Source organism: Microtus oregoni, unplaced genomic scaffold (genome assembly GCF_018167655.1).
Source record: "Microtus oregoni isolate MIOR12 unplaced genomic scaffold, Mior012 000045F_ref0000178, whole genome shotgun sequence".
NCBI classification, from domain to species: Eukaryota; Metazoa; Chordata; class Mammalia; order Rodentia; family Cricetidae; genus Microtus; species Microtus oregoni.
Window position 1 is genome coordinate 6935749 of NW_024543219.1, and position 21610 is coordinate 6957358.

At 47.7% G+C, this 21610-nt stretch overlaps 1 protein-coding gene and 1 non-coding gene across 3 annotated transcripts; one reads left to right on the forward strand and one right to left on the reverse strand.

Annotated features, from left to right (window-relative positions):
* Positions 1–9892: 9892 nt before the first annotated feature.
* On the reverse strand, positions 9893–21205 carry Prmt5 (protein arginine methyltransferase 5). 2 transcript variants are annotated; one of them, XM_041633963.1, is made up of 17 exons: positions 21064–21205; positions 19300–19418; positions 18926–19011; positions 17830–17964; positions 17138–17250; positions 16990–17039; positions 15669–15832; positions 14407–14568; positions 13968–14045; positions 13816–13874; positions 13611–13733; positions 13350–13525; positions 12571–12680; positions 12139–12232; positions 11853–11969; positions 11562–11626; positions 9893–10620 (listed from the first exon to the last, which is right to left on the reverse strand). In XM_041633963.1, the coding sequence occupies exons 2-17, from the start codon at positions 19400–19402 to the stop codon at positions 10468–10470; spliced, it is 1788 nt and encodes a 595-aa protein (XP_041489897.1). In that variant the 5' UTR covers positions 19403–19418; positions 21064–21205; the 3' UTR covers positions 9893–10467. The 2 variants fall into 2 exon arrangements, with proteins under 2 accessions (XP_041489897.1, XP_041489896.1); XM_041633962.1 differs by lacking the exon at positions 21064–21205 and adding an exon at positions 20021–20174.
* On the forward strand, positions 20478–20550 carry Trnar-acg. Its single transcript has one exon. It is a non-coding gene; the product is annotated as a tRNA-Arg (tRNA).
* Positions 21206–21610: the final 405 nt, after the last annotated feature.

The window sequence follows — 21610 nt, forward strand, 5'->3', positions numbered from 1 at the left end:
CAAAGCCACAGAGAAACCCTGTCTCGAAAAACTAAAAAAAAAAAAAAAAAAAAAAAAAAAAAATTAAAACTACAAGCCGGACGGTGGTGGCACACACTTTCAATCCCAGTACTCGGGAGGCAGAGGCAGGCTGATCTCTGTGAGTTTGAGGCCAGCCCCTGGTTTGCAGAATGAGTTCCAGGACAGGTTCCAAAGCTACACAGAGAAACCCTGTCTTGAAAAAAAACAAAAATTAATTAATTAATTAATTAAAAGGAGGAAGATACATAGGGGCCTATGGGTAGAGTGCTTGCCTTGAATGCACAAAGCCTTGGGTTCCATCTCAGCACGGACATACATAAACGAGAAACAAGTTAAGAACCAAAAAGATTCCCAGGCTTTTGATTCATCTCTAAGGACAATTAAGTTTTAGTACTCAATCAAGTATCAGGAATCTCCCAAGTCAAGGTCTCAGACTCAAGGGTGCTAGACCTCAGCTACTACTCGAGCTCAGACAGAACCCGCCCCGACATGCACACACGAGCTCTCCGATCAAGCGGCTACAGAGAGCTTTTCCTCATTAGTCTCTTGCAGCAACAACAACAGCAACCTAGTGTGTACTGGGACTCCTGCTGATATGTCAAGGTTGCTGACCTAAGAGGCAAAAACAGAAGCCTTTCCACATCTAGATCACACCGAGAGTTAAACGTACTTGCCACTCTGGAGCAATTAGCCCAACAGACGGCCTTGTTTACTCTGGTATTACCTGTTCCCAGGCTGGTTTGTAGTACTGACGGTTCCAGGTTGGGTGGGATATGTGGCTTGCCTACCGGATGCTTCTGAGGTGAGCAAGTCTTACAATACCACAGAGTCTACCTTGTCTCCCAGCCCTTAGACTTGTAAACAGCTGTAGGGATGTACGCTCCCTGGATTAAATCCAGAGAATAGATCCGGTGGCTGGCAGCCTATGAACAGAAATGAAAACAGTTCTGCTATGGTGCTGGGGAAAGATGAAAGGTGTCCAGCACTGATCTGTCTCTCTCGTCTCATCCATCATGCTTTTCTAATGCAAAGGTCCTGCAGGATGAAGGGACTGCTTCAATGTGTATGTCTGAGTGGATGCCAGCTGTGTGTGGTACCCACGGAGATCAGAAGAGAGCACTGAATTCCTACAGTCAGTTACAGGCAGTTGTGAGCCATCTGACATGGGTACTGGGAACTGAACTCAGGTCCTCTGGAAGAATATCAAGCTGTCTTAACCACTGAGTCATCTCTTGAGCCCCACAATATACCAATTCTATATAAACGTGTTTTTAAAAACCCACCCCTAAAGTAGGGTGTGGTGATGGCGCGTGCCTTTAATCCCAACTCTTGGGAGGTAGAGGCAGACAGATCTCTGTGAGCTCAAGACCAGCCTGGTTGCCTTAGTTAGGGTTTCTACTGCTGTGAAGAGAGACCGTGGCCATAGTAACTCTTAGAAGAACATTTAATTGGGGTGGCTTACATTTTCAGAGATTTAGTCCATTATTTTCATGGAGCAACATGGTGGCATACTGCTGTGGGATAATCCTTCTGTATGTTGTGAATATGGACTCCTCTCATTGGTCAATAAAGAAGCTACTTTGGCCTATAGCAAGGCAGAATAAGGTCAGGTGGGAAAGTCAAACAGAGATCCATGGAGAAAGAAGGGCAGGGTTGAGAGAGGCAAGTCAGCTACTGGAGAAGCAAGAAAAAGCCACGAAGCCACAAGGCAAAGAGTAGGCTAATAGAAATGGGGTAATTTGAGTTGCAAGAGCTAGTTAGTAATAAGCCTGAAGTATAGACCAAATATTTTGTAATAAATATAAGCTTTTGTGTGATTATTTGGGACCAGGCTCAATTGGGACAAAAGAAAAACTCTACCTCCATATACAGCATGCAGGCAGACATGGTGCTGGAGAAGTAGCTGAGAGTCCTACATCTTGACTCAAGAATGTGGCTTAAGTATATATGAGACCTCAAAGCCCATCTTCAGAGTGACACACTTCCTCAAACGAGGCCACACCCATTCCAACAAAGCCACACCTCCTAATAGTGCCACTTCTTTTGAGGGCCATTTTCTTTCAAACCACCACCTGGTCTCTATAGAGAGTTCAGACCAGTCAAGGCTATTTAGTGAGATTTTGTCTCAAAATGGGGGTAGGGCTAAAGAGACGACTCAGAAGTTAAGAGCACCCACCTTGGCCGGGCGGTGGTGGTGCACACCTTTAATCCCAGCACTTGGGAGGCAGAGGTAGGTGGATCTCTGTGAGTTCGAGGCCAGCCTGGTCTACAGAGGGAGTTCCAGGACAACCAGGACTATTTCACAGAGAAACACTGTCTTAAAAACCATAAAGGAGGGGGCTGAAGAGATGGCTCAGCGGTTAAGAGCATTGCCTGCTCTTCCAAAGGTCCTGAGTTCAATTCCCAGCAACCACATGGTGGCTCACAACCATCTGTAATGAGGTCTGGTGCCCTCTTCTGGCCTTCAGGCATACACACAGACAGAATATTGTATACATAATAAATAAATAAATATTTTAAAAAAAAACCAAAAAGGAAAAAAAGAACATCCACCTCTATGTTCTAGTTGCTTCTCCAGAGTCACAGAGTCACAGTTGTCTCCTTTCCCTTTATTTTATTTTATTTTTTTATTTTTGGCCACACTGGCTGTTTGTCTCCTCAGTAGTGGAGCCTCCGACCAGTACTTGCAAGTCCCTCGAGACGCACGAGTGCTCGGTAATGTTCGTTGTGCACTGTGACTTTGTGGTAGCCTTGGCTCCCAGCTGCTGGGATATCTTTCCGTTGGGTTTAACACTATTACAGTACCGCCTTGCAACTAATGCTGCTGGGGGTCAGCAGTGGAGAGTCGTTTGCAAGCTCTGACCTTCGCTACTCATCCTGAGAAGAGGGCAAAGGATGTCTCACCACCACTAACCCACTGAGCAGAGAACAAGGGTAGGCAAGGAAAAAAGTCAGCGCTCTCAACTACCTAACAAGTTCCCAACTGCCTCACAGAGGAAAACAGCCCCAAAGGAAGAGATCAGAACCGTAAACTTTGATGTTAGCCATCTGTGTGGAATATTAGTTGAAGATATGTTACACTTGTTTATGCTGTGGAACATTTGTTTAATGATGCAAAGATGTGTTGCATTCTTTTGTTGCAGATAACTCTGCGAAGCTGTGTTGCTTTGCCTGTCTAAAACACGTGACTGATCTACTGAAGAGCTGAATAGCCAATAGCAAGGCAGAAGAGAGAAAACAGGCGGGGCTGCCAGGCAGAGAGAACAAGAACAAGAAGAGGGAGGGGGAAGGAGAAAGAGAGGAAGACTCTGGGGGCTAGTCACCCAGCTAGACAGCCAGACTTGGAGAAAGAAATAAGGAAAGAAAAAAAGGAAGGAAGGAAAGGAAAGGAAGCAATGTAGAATATAGAAAAGTTAAAGCCCAGAGACAAAAGATAGACAGGATAAGTTAAGAAAAGCTAGCAAGGGAGCTGGAGAGATGGCTCAGTGGTTAAGAGCACTGACTGCTCTTCCTAGAGGACCCGGGTTCAATTCCCAGCACCCTCATGGCAGCTCACAACTGTTTGAAGATCCATTTGCAGGGGATCTGACAACTTCACATCAATGCACATTAAAAAAAAAAAAAAAAAAAAAAAGATAGCAAGAAGCAAGCCAAGATAAGGCCAGGCATTCATAAGTAAGAATAAGTCTCTGTGTATCTGTGTATTTATTTAGGAGCTGGGTGGCAGGCACCAAAAATGGCAAAGAGGAAAAAAAAGACAACTACAGACATCAGCTACCAATATCTATTCCACTGACATTCTTTCCCAGGAGAGGGAAAAAATGTCAGTAGGTCTGGGGTAAAGTGACTTTCTATTTTCACCAGGTTACCAGCAAAGCACACATTGCCGCCATCACACTATGTGTTTCCCCCCAAGTCTCCTCCCATTCTAAATGCACGGTCCTTCGGCGTGTAGGTGCCTGGCTGAGATGGTGCTTTGCTTACTGTTTGTAAAACATAGTCAACTGGGAGGTGGTGATGTATGCCTTTAATGCCAGAATTTGCGAGGCAGTCAGATCTCTGAGCTGGAGGCCAGCCTGTTCTACAGGATGAGATTCTGGAAAGCCAGGACTATACAACACAGTGAAACCCTGTCTCAAAAAAAAAAAAAAAAAAGAGGGAAAAAGTCACTGGACACAATATATAACAGGGAAAAGATAAGCATTTGCAGCTCAGATGGAAGAGTATTCTGGCAATCTCCAGTCAAAAATACTACAGGTCACAGTAAGTGTAGCAACTTACAGCCCGGCTCTAGGGAAAGATTTCCCCAGTGTAACAGCTCTACTCCAGCAGGGGAGGGCTTTCCTGGTGAAGTTGTAACAGTTCTGCTCCGGTGGAGGAAGTGTAACAACTCGGTTTTGCTAAGTGAAGGTTTTCCCACCAAGAAAGTGTTACAGCCTTGCTCTGCTCTGCCCGGGCTGAGTCTCTGACCTCCGCAAATCTCATTCAAGAGATTTACTGGGAGGGAAGAATCCAGGAGGTGGCCTGCCTCTGCAAGGGTGGGAAAGGCAGGAGCAAACTGGACAGGTCCGGGGCTTATACGGGGCTTCTTAGGGATGGAGTTTTTCCAGAGAGATTTTTTTTTTTTAGGGTGGAAATCGGTCAGATTTCAGATTGGCGAGATCACATGCTCAGGGATTGGTTGGTTTTCTGCTCAGATCAACAAGAGACCTGGGCCAGTCCTGCGCTCTTGGAAACCTCAGACCCACCCCCAGTGAGTTCCAAACAGCTCCATTCCCCAGCGACTAAGCACACGGTGGCCGTTCTCATTCAAACCACCACGTCATTAAATGATCCACCAATGTAAAAGTCTAGAAAACAGACACAGAGAGCAGATTGGTGATTGCCACAGTATGGGAGCGAGTAGGGAAAGGCTGGGAGAAAAGGATTTAAGGCCGTAAGAAAATCTTCTAAAGAAATTGTTTCACGGGTCTTTATGTGTATTAAAACCGGTCAAGCTGTAGACTTTGACAGGCATGGTGATGTACACCTTTAATTCCAGCTGGCAGATCTCCGTGAATCTGAAGTAAGTCTGGTCTACATAACAAGCTTTGGGCCAACCAGGGCTACATAGCAATACCTGCCTTTAAATAAATAAACAGGAATTAAAAATAAATTATCGACTTTAATGTAGAAAGTTTTAATGTATGTCAACTACATATAGCTCAAAGACACTGGGGGTGGGGGAGTGGCACATGCCTTTAATCCCAGCATTCAGGAGGCAGGCAGATCTCTGTGAGTTCGAGACCAGCCTGGTCTACAGAGTAAGTTCCAGAGTTCCAGGACAACCAGGGCTATACAGTGAAACTGTCTCAATTTTTTTTTTTTTTTTTTTTTTTTTTTTTGCTTTTTTCGAGACAGGGTTTCTCTGTGGTTTTGGAGCCTGTCCTGGAACTAGCTCTTGTAGACCAGGCTGGTCTCGAACTCACAGAGATCTGCCTGCCTCTGCCTCCCGAGTGCTGGGATTAAAGGCGTGCGCCACCACCGCCCAGCCTCAAAAATTTTTTTTAATTAAATAAAAAAATAGATGGATAGATATAGATTGGTTGTGTGTATGTGAGTGTTTGCCCACGTGTGTCTGTGCACTGTGCATCAGGTGTGAGCCATGGCCTCAGATTGGTGTTGGGATCAAACCCAGGTCCTCTGGAATAGGAGCCAGTCTTTTTTGTTTGTTTGTTTGTTTGTTTGAGACAAGGTTTCTCTGCTTAGCTCTGGTTGTCCCAGTACTCGCTATGTAGACCAGGGTGACTCAAAGTCACAGAACTCTGCCTGCCTCTGCCTCTTCAGTGCTGAGATTCAAGGGGCATGCCACTAGCTCAGCCATTGCTCCAGCTCATTAAAAGTAATTTTTAAAAAAATTCAAGGTCTCATCAGTTACACATCAAGTTCAATGTCATGAAATTCTGTCAACAACAACAAAAAACAAAAACCAGGGGTGACAGTGTGGTAGCTCAGTGAGTAGAAATGCTTTCTTAGCCTGGCACACACCTTTAATCCCAGCACTCAAGAACTCTCTGAGTTCAAGGCCAGCCTGGTCTACAGAGTGAATTCCAGGTCAGCCAAAGATACACAGAGAAACCCTGCCTGGGGTGGGGGGTGCTTTCTTCACAAGCACGAGGAACTGAGTTTAAATTTCCAGCCCCCACATAAATTGGCTGACATGACTCCTACACTTTCCTGTAACTCTGTCCTTGGAGGAATGGAGACAGGCAGATCCTGAGACCCTGACAGCCAACCCACCGGCCTACCTGAAGCAGAGACCCTGTCTTAAAGCAACAAGGTAGGGAGCAGTAAAAGACACCTTGCTTAGTGCAAACAGCACACACAACACATACAGAACAAGTTCAAGAGCTGGTCTTCTCTAGCCAGCGTGGTGACACCAGCTATAATCCCAGCACTCTGGAGGCTGAGGCAGGACGGCCAAGAGTTGAAACCCAGTCTGGGCTACAGCATGAGAGTATCCTAACACGTGCACAAAGTGTTCGATCGAAGGAGCTAAAGACTGACTGGGGGCTGGAGACTCAGCTCAGTCGGCAGAGTTTGTCCAGAGAGCAGGCAGGAAGCTTAGGTTCCATCTCCAATACTGAGCAAACCCGGACACCATGTCCCACACAATCAAACACTCAACAGGGAGAGGCAGGAGGATTCATAAGTTCAAGTAGTGGGCACAGCTACGTAGCAAGGGCAAAGGTCAAGGGCTACAAGAAGCCTTATCTGTAAATAAATAAAGGAGATATGCAACTCTGTGTGTTTCTAGTATGCTTGAGACTCTGAGCAATCCTCCCAAAAAATGTCTCACCGAAGCTGACAATCCTACATATGTGACGTTTCCATTCATTCCTAGCAATGTAAGCACAGACATGTACAGTCAGGCACCACATGACACTTCTGTCAACCAGTGAGCCTAGGTTTTGTTGCACAGACATGTACAGTCAGGCACCACATGACACTTCTGTCAACCAGTGAGCCTAGGTTTTGTTGTTTAGTGAAATAGCTCTCGCAGATAAATACACTATGATGTTCCAATGAGTAGGAACGCCTTTGCTGCTAGTTTGAAACGCGTCTTTCTCAGGTGGATCTCTGAGTTCAAGGCCAGCCTTGTCTACACAGTAACAGGACAACCAAAACTACACAGGAAAACCCCATCTTGGAAAAAAAAGTTAGCAAACTCGTTAGATTTTTTTTGGTTTTGTTTTGTTTTGGGGGGATAGTATCTTAACTATGTTGCCCAGGCAGGAGAACAGTGGCTGACAGGCATAGCCCTACTACTCAGAGAGGACAATTTGAACCCGTCTTACTTTTCTATTGCCATGATAAAATACTCTGACCAAGGCAACTTACAGAAGAGCATATTGGGGCTTACAGTTTCAGAGGGTTCATCCATGGCCATCATGGTGAGGTGCATGGTAGTAGACAGGCAGGCATGGGATTAGAGCAGTAGCTAATCAGCTTACTTCCTGATCCACAAACAGGAAGCAGAGAGAGCTAGCTGGGAATGGCTCTGGTTTTGAAACCTCAAGGCCCACCCTCAATGACACCACCCTCCTCCAATAAAGCCACACCTACTGATCCTTTCAAATAGTTCCACCAACTGGGGACTATTCAAATATGAGCCTTGGAGGCCATTCTTCAAACTACCACTTGTAGGGCCCAGGTCTACCCTTGTTCTTGGGGTTCATCTTGAGGACAGTTTCTGGCCAGCTAAGTAAAGCATTCTGTTTGTTCCTGTGCTCCCTCTGCCCTGCCTGGTGATTAGCTGTAGGGCATTGTTGACTCCATCGTTGGTGTGGTAATTTCCCACCTGCCTGGGCGGAAATCCTTGTGCAGCAGCTAGGTATGTAAGGATTTCCCCAAGGTTGAATAAAGGGTCTCTTTGTGTGTTCTTTCAATCTCCAAGCCCTTGCCTGACTCCCGTACAGTACAGCGGCGCATGAATTTACCAAGTATTACAACCACTGACCCACTCTGTTGTTGGTCCCTCCTTAGGCAATGCTCATGGTCCTTCCCTCCGAGGAAGTTACCACCAAACTGATGCTGGACTTGTGGTCAGTAGCAGAGTGCACTGTAGCCCTGAACTCCAGGATTCATTCAATCCTCCTCCCTCAGCCTCACCCTGCCTGACCTGACTAATCTCATTGGGTTTAGTTGGGTTTTTCTAGAACTCCTAAAAGCAGTAACACTCCAAATATTATGCATCTTAAGGTGGTAATTGTCAAGACTCTCAGCACTTGACCCTAACTTATGGGTCAGATCCGTTAATTATGTGTATGGGTGTTCTGGCTGCATGCCTATGCACCATGTGTGCCTGTTGCCTATGGAGCTCAGAAGAGGTATGGGAACAGGAGTTATGGAAGGTTGTGAATACCATGTGGATGCTGGAAATTGAACCCCGGTCCTCTGAAAAAGCAGCTAGTATCCTTAGCTGATGGTCATCTTTCCAGCCCTTCAAGGGGCATTAAATCACACCAACGCACTGCAGGCTATTCTTCCACCCCTGCTCCAAATACCACACTAAGCACCCGCCATAGCAATGCCTGGACTCTGACAAATGAGGACCACACTGCTGAAGGGACAAAGGAATGCTTAAAAACCAATCCGCCACTTCAGGAAGAACTTACCAAATGTCGGCGTTTGAGGGATGGCGGAACCTGGGCCAGACACGTCTGAGGTGCTTTGGCAGGTATCTTTTGGTAGATGCTTTGGTGGTGGTTCTGGCAGGTGCTCACCACTCACTCCTTGGCTAAGTGACTTGCAGAAGTAAGGGAAACAGATGGAGGAAAGACTCACTCATTCCCCAAAACAGATGCTGATGGTACCTCATTCAACAGCTTGGGCACCTGAAGAGGATAGAATCTGTTTTCTTGGAGATGGTTTTCTAGAGTCCCACATCTCCATCCTGGGTGGGCAGCTACCCAACCGTCCAGACTGCCCCTCCTGACCTCACTACTTGGGACTTGAATATTGCCACATGTTCCTAGGCTATACTGCTGTCCGAATCAGCACCCCATACTGCCCCCTACTGCAAGCGTAAACGGAGGTCATTCCTCGGTGACACGGATGCTGCACTAAGTATTCTCTATGAGCTGATGGTGCCAACCCTCACTCCAAAACTCCTGGGGACTTGAGTGCCCAATCATGCACTACCCCCAAGTCACTGCTGTTAGAGCCGAAGTTAATTCCCCTCTGTGAAATGGACAATTGGACTAGAGATGGCCGGCAGTCCATCCAAGGCGGGAGAAGCTAGCCAGCTTTACACATACCATGCTCCCCCAGAGTGGCAAATTTAGAAAAAGCGGTGCAAGGGAGAAAGAGGCCACCCGCAGAGCTCGGGTGGAGGTTTTTTTTTTTTATTGGGTGAAAGTGGGGAGGGGAGGGGGAAACCAGCCTCTGGGGACAGGAGTGACAGAAGAGCAAAGAGACACAGAGAGGATGGGAGACAGGCAAGGCCCTTTTAAAAGGGACCGTAGTGAATGTGCACAGGAGGTGCTCTTATTGGCTACAGCTGAGGACATAGGCTCCAAGGGCAGGCCAGTGCAGATGCCTGAATACTAACAGCGAAGGCTGTGTCTCTTTCCTAGAGAAGAGACTGATGGGCCTAATGGACCAGTCAGAAAGCCGACAATCAGAAGCCCCAGGGGAGGGGTGTGTGGAGGTGTGGGGGCAGGGGACGTCTGACTCAGGACCTCACAGGTTATCACCACATGCTGTGTGCTCTACCAGGAACACCCCCAGCTCTCACTCAGCCTCTTAGGTCCTTTGGATCCCAGGTAAGGCAGGAGCGCAGACCCAGCATGCCCAGATTTACGGGAAGCGGAGGACAACAGGCAGAAAGTAGCAGAGGCCATAACTTCACTTTATTTATGTTTCCTCCTTACACAAAGCCATCCAAACAACAGAATAAGGCAAAGGCTGGAAATGTGTTCAGTGCACGTTCTCGGGGCTGTTCCACAAACCTTGCTTCCCCCGAGCCCTGCTCTGAAGGCTGAGTTCCTGTCCATGCTGCTTCACACCCTGCACTACTAATCCTTCCTGCCCGAGCCAGAGGCCTTTGAGGTCCGTGCTTTGTGTCCCGTTCTTTTTTTTTTTTTCCTTTTGGGAAACAGGGTCTCACTATGCAGCCCTAGTTGGCCTGAAACTCACTAGGCAGACCAGGCTAGCCTTGAACTCAGAGATCACCTGCCTCTGCCTCCAGAGTGCTGGGATCAGAGGTGTGCACCAGCATGCTTAGTCCTGGAATGCCTACCCCTCGCCCACCGTGACATAAGGTAGGAAAGCAGACTGAAGCGGTCCTCTCTGGCGGGCGGGCAGGGAGGCTCACAGGTGAACCATACAGCAGATGTCCTGCACCTTCTGTGCTGTGGGGACAGAACTCAAAGCGCTTCCACGGCTCTGACACTGCACACAGGGCTAGAGACCGATGGTATAGGAGCGGCCCGTGGGGTTGTGAATAGAAGAACAGACTGGTGCTGTCACCGCCCACTCGTACCACACCTTCTTAGAATTGCTGCATCGCCAGAAACGCACGCAGATGCTCTGCCCTTCACGCACCGTGATGGGCTGCTGTAAAGGAAAAGACAGGGAGGATTAGGGAGATGCTTGGTAAGAAAATTATACTAGGCTAGGCAGAGATTAGATGACAAATGTGGGGTACAAACCTATAACCCCAGCACTCAAGAGGCTGAGGCAGGAGGACCAGGAATTCAAAGCCAACTTGGGCCATAATTTCAAATCCTATCTCAAAACCAAACAACAAAAGATAAACACAGAGCCGGGCTGTGGTGGCACACGCCTGTAACCCCAGCACTTGGGAGGCAGAGACAGGTGGATCTCTGTGAGTTCGAGGCCAGGCTGGTCTACCAAGGGAGTTCCAGGACAGGCTCCAAAGCTACAAAGAAACCCTGTCTCGAAAAACCAAAAAAAAAAAAAAAAAAAAGATAAACAGAGCAAAATATTTTGACCTTCACAACTTACCTGCTGTGTTAAAATACGGAACACTTAGCGACAAAGGGTAGTGATTCTATGAGTATGGACAGGACGCCATGAAAACACCTAAGACGCTAGGAGGCCTGGAAAACGATCTGACAGTAGGAATGTTCCCGGAAAACTAGGTCAGTTAGCAGGGCGGCTAGATGAGCAAAGACCCTCACAGGCAAAGCTGAGAGGAAAAAACGCTAGCGACGACAGTTGGGAGACAGGAAAATCCACCCAACCAACCCGTACAACATCATTCCAGATTTTCACTTGAGGGCAGCGGCAAGGCACTGAAGGGGTTAAATAGTGAGACAAATGCAAATTACAGTCGTAAAAAGTGATTCCTGTCCCAGGTAAAGACTGGGCAGGAGTGGTCAGAGATGCGGGGAGTCCAGGTAAGTCACTTAGGTAACCCCAACCAAGATGTACCAACTTCTCAGAGCAAGTGACAGAGCAGAGCATGGGTTACAGCAACCTAGCCGACGGGCAGGCATTCTCCCTTAGCCTACAGCCGGAGAGGTGATTCCTACCTTAATGGGGAAGAGGATGGGGAACCATGAGAACATCCCAGGAGAGTGGGTCTCTGGACGGATACCTGTGGAGACGAAACAACGGCATCCTTGAGGCTCCACTTTCCCTCCCACCTGTGATCTTCTGTGATCACGAAAGGAAGAATCAAAGATCTCCACTCCCTGACTCTGGGCCCCTGCTAAATTAGTGTGCTGGACCCGAAGGAGTATTCTGGAGCAGCCCCAAGAACATAAGATTGAACAAATGCCACCCATGCTGTGATGCCCTCTGATACTGTCCCAGTCACTCACTCAGACTGATGTCCCGATAAAGCACCGTCTCAAAGTAGCCTGCAAAGCCATGCAGCACCGTGTTCACCTCCACGGGAAACTCCAGGGTACAGTAGCGGTTGTTGTCAATCATAGGATCTGATAGGAAAGATGAGGGAGGATGACAAGGGACCAGAAACCCTAGACGACTTGGTGAACGTAGAGTAAGATCTAGCCCCAGAGGACTAGATGCGCAGACTTGGATAACAAGGGAGGAAGCAGGACAGCTCACACCCTTCCCAATCAGGATGGCCATGCGAGAACTTACCTCGGTTGGGATGGCTGAAGGTGAAACAGGGCTGTGGTGCAGACAGCTGGTGGAAGTTGTGCAGCCGAACCACGTAAGGCATCTCAAACTGTGCCTGCAGAATAAGAACCACGTAAGATATCTCAAACTGTACCTGCACAGAGTAGGAACCACGCAAGGCATCTCAAACTGTGCCTGCAGAATAAGAACCACGTAAGGCATCTCAAACTGTGCCCGCACAGAGGAAGAGAGCAAGAACTAGAGGACACCGACAGGAGGTACCAACTTCCCCAGAGGGAGCTCAAACCCCAGAATCAAAGAAACAGACAAAAACACTGTTTCTCTTCAACTACCTCCTTCAGTCCCAATTTCTTTCACTTCTTCATCTGCTCCACAGAAGAAAATAGAGAAGACTAAAGAATATTCCCACCTTCTAGAAAAGCAGCTCTTTACCTCAGGGTCACGGTCCTTTTCCCGACAGGCTCGGACCTCATTGTACAACTTAGAGGAAGAAATGGGAGCCAGGAAGGAGGTGTATTCTCCAGGGATGCTCACACCATCATCTGCAGAGCAACGGGGTCAAATCAGTTTCCAATTGGAGGGAAATAGCATGTTTGTACTGACTGAAGGCTCCAACAATAAAACAAGCCAAGTCAAGGCTGCTATGGGCATGGCAGGAAGGCAGGTTGATGTGCCTGCCATAGGGTTCCACTCTTAGACTAATTTAGAGCCATAGAGTCGGACACTACTTAGTAACAACAAATTCTGCAGTGACTGCTAAATGACTATGGAAAAACAACGGTCATTACACAAACTAAGGTGACTATGTCCCTGATGACATAATCCTATGGGACCACATCATGTACATAGCCCACCACTGACGGGTATCTGTAATCTGACAGTTTTGAAATTTTGTGGGGATCATAACACCCCATGAAAGTCAAATACCACCCTATGGTAGAGGTTGTACCCTGAGCCTCTTTTTAGGTAAATGCTCTAAGCTAGATCCTACTCCCTGGTCCTCTAAGTGCATACACATTATGATAACTCAAGGAGTCCACAGACCTTAGGTAAAGAATCTCTAGTTCCCCCCACTTTTAGCTCTCTGAAGTTTTGATAGTGGGTATCATTTTCTAGTCTAGCAAGCAGCAGTTTGCAGCCATATGATCTGATCCGATTCCCCAGGCTGCTTCCCAGACCAACCAACCGCTTCCCACCCGACCTGGACAAACCTTTCAGGAAGTGCTGTGCTCCATCCAGACACTCGGGGGACAGCTCGTTGTCGGCAAAGGAGCCCAGAAGCTCGCTGACAATGATGTCCGCTTTCTCTGGGGCCACCCATTCCCGCATGTCTGAAGAGACAACCGTCACCTGGCTCCCCCATTCTTCAAACTGCCAGTTCTCCAGCCTGAAACAGAGGTGATAAAAAGGAAGCACTGGAGCTGGACACTGGGACCCAGGACAAGCTACCCAGCGAGCAGGCTGCTACTCACGTCACTACAGCATTGGGGTTCTTCTCCACAGCATACAGCCTTATCCGCCGGTCAGCCTGCTTGGCTGCTCGGAGAGATGCATTCACCAGGGGACCCCGGCCTGCACCTAGCACCATCAGTACCCTAAGGAAAGAGAGAGTCAAGCAAACTGAGCAGATGGAGATACAGGCCCAGAGCTCCCTGGGAACATAAGAAAAGCACTCACTGGACATTGGTCTCCTTTTCTTCTTCTGGTACTCGGTCTAGCAAACATTTATAGATAGCCTGGGGGGTGGGGAAGACAGAAAAGATCTCAGCTATGATCCCTTCTTCACTGATCTTACCCTGTGCCCTGCCACCCTGAAGCCAACACTATACCTGCTGATACTGAGAGTATTTGATGGGGTCCTTTTCAAATACTTCGTATGTCTGAGATTCCAGGTTATCCATCAGTGGCTGATAAATGAGAAGAGAGAACAAGTTGGCCAGTTTTTGGCAAATGGCCAAAATATCAAAAAAATCTCCCATTGCTTCATGAATTTTAAGTAGGATCCTGGATCACCTACTCTCAAGACATAGTTCTTGCTATTATTATTATTATTATATTATTGTTATTATGGCTTTGTGAGATTATTTTTTCAGTTGAAAAGTATACCACATGCAGGCAGTGCTTGAGGAAAGGGCACCCGAATCTGGGACTGGAGTCATAGCTGTGAGCCACCAGGGGAGTGCTGGGAATCAAACCAGGTCCTCCGGAAGAGAAGCCAATACTCTTAACTGCTGAATAACCTCTGGTCCCTTTTCTCACCAAACCTACCTGAAGTGGGGACTGCAGGTAATCTTCATAGCCTTTGGCAAAGAGTTCGTAAGCATTGGGTGGAGGACGATTTTGGCTTAAGTATTCCAAGTACTGGAGGTAGGAGCAGAATTCCTTCTCTGCGTGGTGGTTGGTGCCCGTGATGATAAACTGCACCTCCAACTGTGAGGAAGTCAGAGCGTTAGGCCCAGCTCACAAACCATGATCCTTAGACATTATGGCTTATGACCAAAAGCCCTAACATAAAATAAGACCCACACCCCAGTTCTCCAGCGACATTACCGGTGCCAAAAAAGGTGGGGCTTTGATAAATCTATGAAGTCCTCATTTGCCAAAAAAGCATCATCCTGACTCAAAGGGCCACAAGTGAGGGGGGTCCCTGCAGGAACATGACAGGCAGGAACACAATCCCCAAAGAAGTAAGAATGAAAATCCAGTTCAGCCTGACTGGAGTCTGACGCCAGGCGGTTCATTGCCAACATACTTAAACACAGTAGAATTTGAGAAAATGTTTACTGGGATAATACAATCCCTGGTGCACAAGGAGGAATAACTACATCAAAACTCAAAAGTATCTGTCGTTTCTTCCAAGAAGACGGGTTCTAGAGATAGGTTACCTGTACTAGCTTAAAGGCCTAAGGAAAGGATCTGGCCTGGTCTTGGTCATATAGATAGTGCAGAGGTCATTTGGGCTGTTAGCCACATCTGAGAGCTTGGGGAAATCCCTGGCTACACAGATAATGTAAGGGTGGTTTGACTACTAGTCACCGCTAGTCCTGGCTGTAGAAGTTTGATATGGTCTCCAAGCTATTGATCACTTATAGTCCAAGCTTTCTGAATTTTTTCCTTCCCTTTGAAAAGACAATCCTGCATGCTTAACATTCCTGGTTTCTCTGGTGATCTGTGAGTGCAATGAGCTTCACACTCCCTACACACAAGGACTCCACACTCCCTACACACAAGGACCTTTAACTTCTTATTTGTTTGCCTGTTTATTTGAGACAAACAGGGCCTGGCTGTCCTGGAAGGCCAGGCTGACTGAGAACTCAGAGATCTGCTTGCCTCTGCCTCCCAGTGCTGGGATGAACGGTGTGTAAGTCACAACACCCAGCCTCTTACTTTAAATACTTATATAACACATTTCTCATGAAGTTTGGTTCCTTCTCCAGAAATCACAAAGAGAACAATCACCTGTCCCTCTTCCAGAGGGAAAAAAGTCAAGTGAAAGTGAGTGAGTCAGGCGATACCATTGGGCTACCCACCTTGAGGAGCCGGAATATCAGCCTCTGCTGCATCTTAGAAAGAACAGGAAATCCCTTCTTGTTGGTTAGGAAAATGCTGGTGGGGAGAATGGCTGCTTTGATGGGCTCTCCAAGCCAACGATCGATGACGTGATTAGACGGGAGGTCAGCCCCAATTTCAAGAGCTACACAAAGGAAGAAAAAGGCCTATCACCTGGGGTTCGGCAGGGAACCCTGCCTTACACAGTGGAAGGTTTCGGCAAGGAACCCTGTTTTACTGGGTACAAGTTTTTTTTTTTCCTTCTGTTGAAAACTGGTGGTTGAACCCAAGGAAAGCAGCCAAAATGTCCAGTACACACACAGAACTCACTTCTTTCTCCCTTTTTTTAGACAAGTTCTCACTGTATAGTATTAGATGGCCTCAAACTCACAGAGATCCACCTCCTATGTTCAGGGATTAAAGATGCAGGAAAACAGGCCAGGCAATGGTGGCGCACGCCTTTAATCCCAGCACTCGGGAGGCAGAGGCAGGCGGATCTCTGTGAATTCGAAGCCAACCTGGTCTACAAAAGCTAGTTCCAGAACTGCCAGGGCTACACAGAGAAACCCTGTCTTGAAAACTGACCCCCCCCCCCCAAAAAAAAAGGTACAAGAAACTAGACTGGCCAGTGCTGGTTCTGTTTTCAGAGCAGGTCTCAAGTAGCCCAGTATAACACTGAACTCCCGTGAACTTCTGATCCTCCTGTCTCCATCTCCTGAGTGTTAGGACTGCAGGCACGTGCCTTTACATCTGGTTTTGTGTGTGGTATGGAGCTTACTTAGGGCTTCATGTATATAAGCAAGCAAGTGCTCTACCAACTGACTTACATCCCCAACCTCACGAGACTGTTGATCTTTGTTTTTTTATTTTTATTTATGTCACAAGCATATATGTATGTACATATACCATGTGTGTGCAGGTACCATGGAGGCCAGAAGAGGGCATCAGGTCCTCTGGAGCTAGGGTTAATATGCAATTGTGAGCCATCCAGTGTGGGCTCTGGGATTTGAACTCTGGTCCTCAAAATAGAGCAGTAAGCACTCTTAACCACTGAACCATCGCTCCAATCCTAAGACTGTTGGCTTTTGGTTTTGGGGGTTTTTTTTGAGACAGGGTTTCTCTGTGTAACAGCCCTAGCTATCCTAGAACTAGCTCTGTAAACCAGGCTGGCCTTGAACTCAAAGAGATCTACCTGCCTCTGCGTCCCCTGCCCTGGGATGAAAAGCAGTGGGCCACCACGCCCAGCCTGCTGATTCTTACTCCTAGGAGGTTACTCCTATCCCAGGACCCTTGCGGACTTACCTACTGCAATTCTCTTGCTATAGTCACACAGAGTCCGGAAGTTATGCCACCTGCCCAGAATCAGAAACAAAAATAGCGTCAAATGCACGTGACTCACAGCTCAAGGAGCCCCAACCCCATGCAGGATGAGCAGGAAGAGACGACGCACCACATCCACGTCTTCTCTTCCCCACTGTACTCCTCCGTATGTGAAGTTGGGACATTCTCAATGACATCATCTCTCAGGTCCTCTGGAGCCACCAAGGGCACCCTCATCCAGAACTGCATACGAACAGGTACCATTAGTTAGTTTTCAACTAATTGGGTCCAGAAAGTTTCCTCAAAAGACCTTGATCCAGATTACAATCTCTTCATATGCTTTTTTAAATTTAATTACATCTGTGTTTAATATTTTTTACATGTCCTTTTTTTTTTTTTTTTGATTTTTGAGACAGGGTTTCTCCGTAGCTTTTTGGTTCCTGTCCTGGAACTAGCTCTGGCCTTGAACTCACAGAGATCAGCCTGCCTCTGCCTCCCAAGGGCTGGGATTAAAGGCGTGCACCACCACCGCCCAGCATTTTTTACATGTCCATATGCAGACACCTAACTTATCTTTTATTTTAACTAGAAACAATCAAGTATTTTCTATGACTTGCTTTTGTTTTACAGTGTAAGACTCACCCAGAACCACTCGCCCCACAGATTCTGTTCTGAAACTCTCTACACCACTTTGAGGCTGGGGGGTGGGGTGGGGGGTGGAAGGTGGGCAGTACTGACATTTCAATTCAGCCAAACGCACTAGGGTATATCCAGCAAAAGTACGTCTCACAGCCGACTATCACAGCACACAGGAAACCATACCATGGAAGAATGGTGGCCGGTATGGATATGGTTGGTCAGAACTCTGGCCAGGTTCGTGTTATCTTCCTGCTTCAGGGGCAACAGGAAAGCTGGAAGACCCAAATATGCCCCAAAATTCAGCTCCTGTAACATGGCCTGGAACACAGGGAACGAGAAAACCACTGAGAGCTAGGAACCAAATACTTTTGAGGTAGGGAGGAGTTAAAACTGGATCCAACGTCGTGGCCCAGGCTGTTCTGGAATTCGCCACTCTAAGTCAGTTTGACCTTGAATTGGAGGCAATCTTCCTCACTCAGCCTCCAGTCCTGAAACTAGTTCTGTAGACCAGGCTGACCTCAAACTCAAAAGAGATCCGCCTGCCTCTGCCTCCCAAACGCTAGGATTAAAATTGTGTACCAGCCGGGTGGTGGTGGTGCAGGCCTTTAATCCCAGCACAGAGGCAGAGGCAGGCAGATCTCTGTGAGTTCAAGGCCAGCCTGGTCTACAAGAGCTAGTGCCAGGACAAGCTCCAAAGCTACAGAGAAACCCTGTCTCGAAAAACTAAAAATAAATAAATAAATAAATAAAATAAAATAAAATTGTGTACCACTACCGCTCCGTGATTTTTGTAATTTTGAGACAGGGTCTGTCTACATAGTCCTGGCTATCTTAGAACTATACAGACAAGGCTAGCCTTGAACTCAAACTTTTTTATTTTTTTGAATCAGAGCCTTATGCTCACTTCAGCAGCACATATACTAAAACTGGAATGAAACAAGGTCTTAGAACGTAGCCCTAACTGGCCTGGTACTCTATGTAATCAACTCAGAGATCTGTTGAGTTACAGATGTGACCACCACAGCCAGCATTTAACTGTACTGATTCACCAAGTTCTAGGGAGTGGCAGTTACTCTAACCCAGTCTGATAACAGAACTAATTTCTTTCTTTCTTTCTTTTTTTTTCTCCTTTTCTTTTCCTAGCTTGGAGCTCTCAATCCTCCTTCACTGTCTCCCCAATGTGAAAGTCTTTCAAATGCTGAGATTACAGGCAGGTGCCACAATACCTACATCAGACCGAATCGTCAAAAGGACCCCAGAGAGAAATCAAATGCCTTACCGCCTCCGAGTTCCTTCGGATCTTCTCCACTTTCGAGTCGGGATGGATCCACGGAGAAAGCTTTCCCACAATGAGCGTATTCCAGTCTGCACATCCCCACCCGAGAAAAGACAAAGACTCACTGAGGTCTGGCGTTTACTCAATTTCTAGTTCTCGGCAGGAAATAACGAGTAGAGGGGGAAACCAAGTCTTTTCTCTCAGATAAAGAATGGGGAGTGCAGCTTTTACTAAGTAAACATGGAGAAAACAAGAGTTACCTATATCACAGGACTAACCAATATAACCAAGTCAGAAAAGGAGGAAAATGAAGGCCTATAAAGCAGAAGCCATTGCTGCCTCTAATAATAATTAAGGGCACATGGGATGGTCCCTACCCCTTCCCGACAGCAGCAGGTCTGATCGCGTCTGGGGGCCAGGCCGGTTCTTAGCAGGCTCCTGAATGAACTCCCTCTTGAAACGCGGGTGGAAGACAGGCATGCAGAGGAAATCAAACCTACAACCGCGAGAGACTCAGAATTATCATGTAAAGTGAGGACCCGGAGATCCAACCAACCGGGTTTAAACTGTCTTGATTTTGCACAGTTCTACAAAGCCATCAATCACCCCGCGGGCTACTGAGTTCAGCCCAGTCTGGGGCACACACTTTTCACTACACTGTACGTTCCTTTCTTCCCAAAACACCGTCAAGAGAAAGATGAATGAGAAAAGATGGACAACCAAGTCAAGTAGCATTCTTCCTTCCCTGATAACACTGGCTCCAGGACTGTGGAATCCAGATTTGTTTCAGTAGTGCCCATGCCTCCCCAGCCAGATTAACCTCTTCTCTCGCTTGCCCCTTCATACTTCCCTCTACTCTCAATCTCGGCCTCCAAGGCCCTCGATGGGCTGACTTGCGTCCCTTTTTTAATTTACCCAATAACTCCCCTGACTTTTGAACTCGGTGACCACACGCCTCCCAGAGTTCTCGGGGCCGAAGTCTTCCCCACTCAAGGAGTAATGGTGTCTCAAGCCCTCATCCCCAGCGGGGGACTAGTCTGCCCTCCTTGGTCCCCAAATTTGGATCCCGTATTCCTCTGGCGGAGGCCCAGCCCTCACCCCTGCTTGGCCACAGCACCCAGTGTATCAGCTATTTCGGGGACGCAATTCAGGTCCCTGCCGCTGGACACGCGGCTGCCACCGGCACCTCCGACTGCCATCGCCGCCATCTTTTCCCTCGCGCGGCCCACGCCGGGATTCCTTGATACTAAGGACCAATCACAAAGCTGAGAAGAGTCCCCGGGAGGCGGGACAAGTCGCCCTAACAACCAGAGCGTCTTCACAGCTCCAGAGCGGAGGCGGAGGGGACCCTGCGACCGCTCCCGCCAATCCACAGGCCGCACGGTGACGTAGTTGTGGCTCCCTGGTTCTACCAATGACAACCTCGCACTGGTGACGTCCTGCAATCTCCCAGAATGCCCTGTCGGTCTGAAGCGCTCCAGAGAGACTACAGGTCCCATGCAACCCTGCAGCATAAGCCTGAAGGATCATCATTGGGCCAGGACAGAATGTCTGCGGGCCAGTGGCGCAATGGATAACGCGTCTGACTACGGATCAGAAGATTCCAGGTTCGACTCCTGGCTGGCTCGTTGGGACTGGTACTCCTTTATTTGCGTCCCTTGCAAATAGAATTTGTTCCTAAACAACGAGTTTAGACGTATTTTTCTTTCCTTGTCTCTCAACCACTTTATTTCCTTCACTCTGTTCACGCTGTCAACTTCAGGTCTTAACCTGCTTGGGTGTTGCAGCGAAAGCATGCTGGCGTTTCTCTCTCGTCTTTTCAAAGCGGCTTATATAATTAAGTGAATCTGAGCATGAAAATTTCAGTGATTGGACTATTAAGATGAGCTTTGTCTCAGTACTATGCTACACTTAAAAATAGACCGTAGTAACTTAGCCACTAATTCCTAGTGATTCTGTCTCAAACACAGATGTAAATAAACATCTTCGCGTGCGCACTCCCCTCAGAGAAAAAGAATTCAATGGAGGTTACGATGCCCAAGAATCATGAAACTGTTTCGCATTTCTTCCAGTCCATAGCTGGAAAAGAAGGAAATGACAAAGGAAGGAAGGACCTAGGGAGGGAAATAGGAAACACATACCTGAAGGCAGGAAGCCCACAAATGTTGAGGGCCCTCCAGGCCAGTCTGGTGGAGGCATTTTCTCAGCTGAAGTTTCCTCTGCCTTGTGTCAGCTTGACAAAAACAAACAAACAAAAACAAAAAACTAACCAGGACAAGGAGGCGTTGACAGAATTCGGGGGCTCACTCAGTAGCAAGGAACCGAGGAGCAGGGGGGAGGGGAGAGGGTGCGGGATAGGGATGACACATCCAGCGGTTTGTCTTTGCAGTGGGAGCATTCAGGGAGAACCAGAACTGGGGTTCGGGTGTGTAGAATTGGTCATCAGGAGGGTGCTGTGTAATAGAGAGGTGCATGAACAATGATCTGGATCAGACAATGTTTGGAAGTTTCCAGACGAGAAGGCTTGACTAGTGAGATCATCGTGGATTCTGGGAGACAGTGCCCTTGGCAACACAGGAAAGATGCGGATTGGATGTGCTCTAAGGAGCCCCGGGTGATGGAAGTCTCACTCCCCCACACCCCTAAGAAGGACAGTCAGGAACCGGAGAACCAAGAAAATGGACCATG